At 41.5% G+C, this 3189-nt stretch overlaps 1 protein-coding gene across 3 annotated transcripts in view; it reads left to right on the forward strand.

The window, feature by feature from the left end:
- EBF2 (early B-cell factor 2) overlaps positions 1–2383 on the forward strand; it is a 128542-nt gene extending 126159 nt beyond the window's left edge. For 2 of the 3 annotated variants that reach the window (XM_010073418.1, XM_010073419.1), the window contains one exon: positions 1844–2383. In XM_010073418.1, the coding sequence (XP_010071720.1) occupies positions 1844–1875 (32 nt within the window). In that variant the 3' untranslated portion in view covers positions 1876–2383. The remainder of the gene's footprint in view (positions 1–1843) is intronic. The other variant, XM_010073420.1, reaches the window with a different exon arrangement.
- The last annotated feature ends 806 nt before the right edge of the window (positions 2384–3189 follow it).

Consider the following 3189-nt stretch of genomic DNA (forward strand, 5'->3'; position numbering starts at 1 on the left):
ACCAGGGCTGCTGCCTCTGCACAGCCAGCCACAGGCACAGTCCGGCTCTGGAGAAAACATGCCTGCAGGTCCGGACCGGCCAGGCATCCTGTGTGACTGCACCTTTATTTGCTTCAGGCGAAAGACCCGCCCGGGTTACTGCAGACAAACAATTTAAATTCTTTGAGCTGACCTGGATGATTTTGCCTGAAGCAGATTTGGCAGCAGCCTGCTCCGCTGGGATAGCTGGGGATGGCAGGAGCAGCTGAGGGCACGGCTCACCTCCGCTACCAGCCCAGCAGAACCTGGAGGAGGGCGGCAATCTGAGACTCAGATCCAGTTTTCTTTTCTAGAGGGCAGAAAGGCAGACGTGTGGCCAGAGCACTGGGAGAAGGCTCTCCAGAGTCAGGCTGGGATGCTACTGTGAGGATTACTTTTTTGTTTTGGGGCGTTGAGGAGAAGGAAAGGAGCAGCTTCCTTAGCGTTCTCAGAAAACCTCTCTTCTCCTAATGCACATCCCCCCCTCCCCCCAAAAAAAACCACCCAACAGGCATACAAATATTTACCAACTTTAGGGTTATGTAAATTGCCTGTTTGAAAAATAATAGCAAATTCCTAAGCAATTAAGAAAAGTAGATATTTGACTTAAAACTGGTTTCACTTTCCCTTTCAGCTATCTGCCAAAATTGGCAGGGACTCCTAGCCCTAGTCAGTTACAAAATATGAAAATATTTATTTTCCTATTGTATTAAATCATAGACCATATCCACAGTTGTTTAAAATCAACACAGCTCCAATAAAAAAGTCATGTTAGCTGAGGATCTTGCCCTAAGCATTTTTTTAAACACTGTGAACATCAGGGTGAAATTAATTCTCAGAGGACAGGGCTTTAAACACATGAATAATCCCACAAATTTCAGTGAACATAAATCTTTGCAGGATTAGGACCTTGCACCGCACTGAGGCCCCTTTGAAAATATGACTCACTCATTTGTTATATAAATACGTATAAACTTAACTTACCCCTCAAAACCTCGGGGAACAGCACCAGTTCCAGGCAGCTTCAAATGTTGCTGTTGTCAGTTACGAAGAATATAGCTGCAATTAAAGGCAGCGAGAGTGACTAATAAATAATTTACATAAGCCCAGAGTTCTGGGAACGTGCCAGGTAGGACTGCAGTGATTCAGCCATACGGGGTAAACCAAGCGAGAAAGAGAGGCTGGTCCATTATTGCCGCTGAAACGAAATTAGCAGAAGCCCTCGCTCTGGTCATTGTCCAGTGAATCGGGACGTGTAATGCTCAGGCTGGGTCCCGTGAGCAGTGCCTGGGCGAGTTCCCGTTTGCGTTCGCACTCACAACAGCACCTCTGCTGCAAGCAAATGAGCTGGCTGGGTGGGAGAGGGAAGACGCTGCTCGAGGCTGGTTTTCAGGAATGGTTCCGATTGTTCAACTTGAGAAAGCATGACAAGGCTGAAGTTTTTGGGACAGCTCTGAGCAATGTCCACCTCCAAGGACATCTCTCAGGAGATAAGCGCCCAGAAATGGTCAGGCATTTCTGAAAATTCACCTCCTGACGCTTGAATGACTCCTCTGTCTCCTCTGTCTCTTTAAGAACCACAATGGGCCTTGGCTTTTGGTGAATTTCCTGTGAAACAGCACATTGTCCGGGGGCTGTGGTCCTCGTCAGTTGGCCCATTAGTTCTCACTAAAGCACAAAAACATTAAAAGAAATGGGAGGTCTGGTTTAACCCGCACATGAGGTCATTGCTGCAATACATGAACACAAATGGGTGAAGGGCTCAAATAGATTTTGTTCCATAAAAATTTGCCAGAATTTCATCTTTCTCAATTTTCTTTTTCAGCCATGACTGGTCTTGTCGTTCCCCCGATGTAAGGAAGAGGCAGCTTTGCTCCTCTCCTTCTTCCCTTTTTTCCTCTTTTTTTTCATTTTTCTTTTACAGCACAAAACTACTTATTGTGATGGACCACTAAAAAGAAAAAAAAATAGCACTACAAGCTCTTTTTTGGGGGAAAGCCAAGCCCAGGAAAAAAAAAAAAAAAAGGAACATTTTTTATGGATTGGACAAGATAGAAGTCTGCATCTTTTACCTGTTTCATATTTCTGACACAACCACGTCAACTCCTAGAACATTGTGAATGAAGAATCAGCCACGAGCCAGGACGAACAACAGTCGGCAGAACGGAATCAGAAATGCAAAGTCCTTCTTGAAAGACATGAAACCTTCCTAAGATTTGTAAAATATTAAAAGGAGAAAGGAATTGGCAAAATGATTCAAGCTTGATATTTTGGATACAATTTGCTTTACTTTGTAGGGGAAAAAAGTTGAAGTTTCTATTTTCTATGGAGCCTTTCAGATATCGATTTAGTTTATGCAGAAAAAAAATTCAACAAAACAGGGTACCAGCATGAAAGAATTTCTAGGACAAACTGACACGAATGATGGAACTTTGGTGTATGTGTGTATTTGCTTATAGTTTAACCTCTTTAAAAAATGTAAGATGTTTTACAATTATTTAAATAAATAAACTTGTAACTTATTGTATGTAGAGGTAGAAATTAAACCCTTTTTTGGATTTTTTCCTCCAGTTGTACAATGAAGAAAAATGATGCAAAAATGTAGTGATAAGTTTGAGATATATTATTACTGCTGCAATTGCTTCTCACTTCTTCCCTCGTACTGAATTCACGTGCAAGGATGGATAGGATTCTTTCTGGTTAACAATCATCAGAAACTTTTACATACATTGTGGTACACAGGTCACTAGTTCATCTATCCATTTTCATCCTCCTCATCTTCCCCCTGCCATTTTTTGTTTCAATTAAAATATTCAGGTACTAAGATTAACTGGTAAGTTGCCAAGACCTTACCGGCAAACGAGTGGCACTTAGGGATCGGAACGAACCAGGTTCTCACGAGGTACTGAGCTGATTTTATAGAGTCAACGTACGAATTAGGAGGGAAAGGGTTTGCTAACGTATTGTTTTTCCGTGTAGTTAGAACACCTTACGTTCAGTTATACTGCATATTAAGGGTGCATTTATAAAGGGTAAATATGTATTTGAATAATTTATGCACTTTTATCCTGAGTCATTAAAAGGTAAGTATTTTCCATTTGTATACTGAAGTTCATAGAAGTAATCAATTGCTTTGAATTTTTCTGCATTTTAGCATTAAAAAAATTTAGT

This window comes from Pterocles gutturalis, unplaced genomic scaffold (genome assembly GCF_000699245.1).
Source record: "Pterocles gutturalis isolate BGI_N339 unplaced genomic scaffold, ASM69924v1 scaffold16017, whole genome shotgun sequence".
NCBI classification, from domain to species: Eukaryota; Metazoa; Chordata; class Aves; order Pterocliformes; family Pteroclidae; genus Pterocles; species Pterocles gutturalis.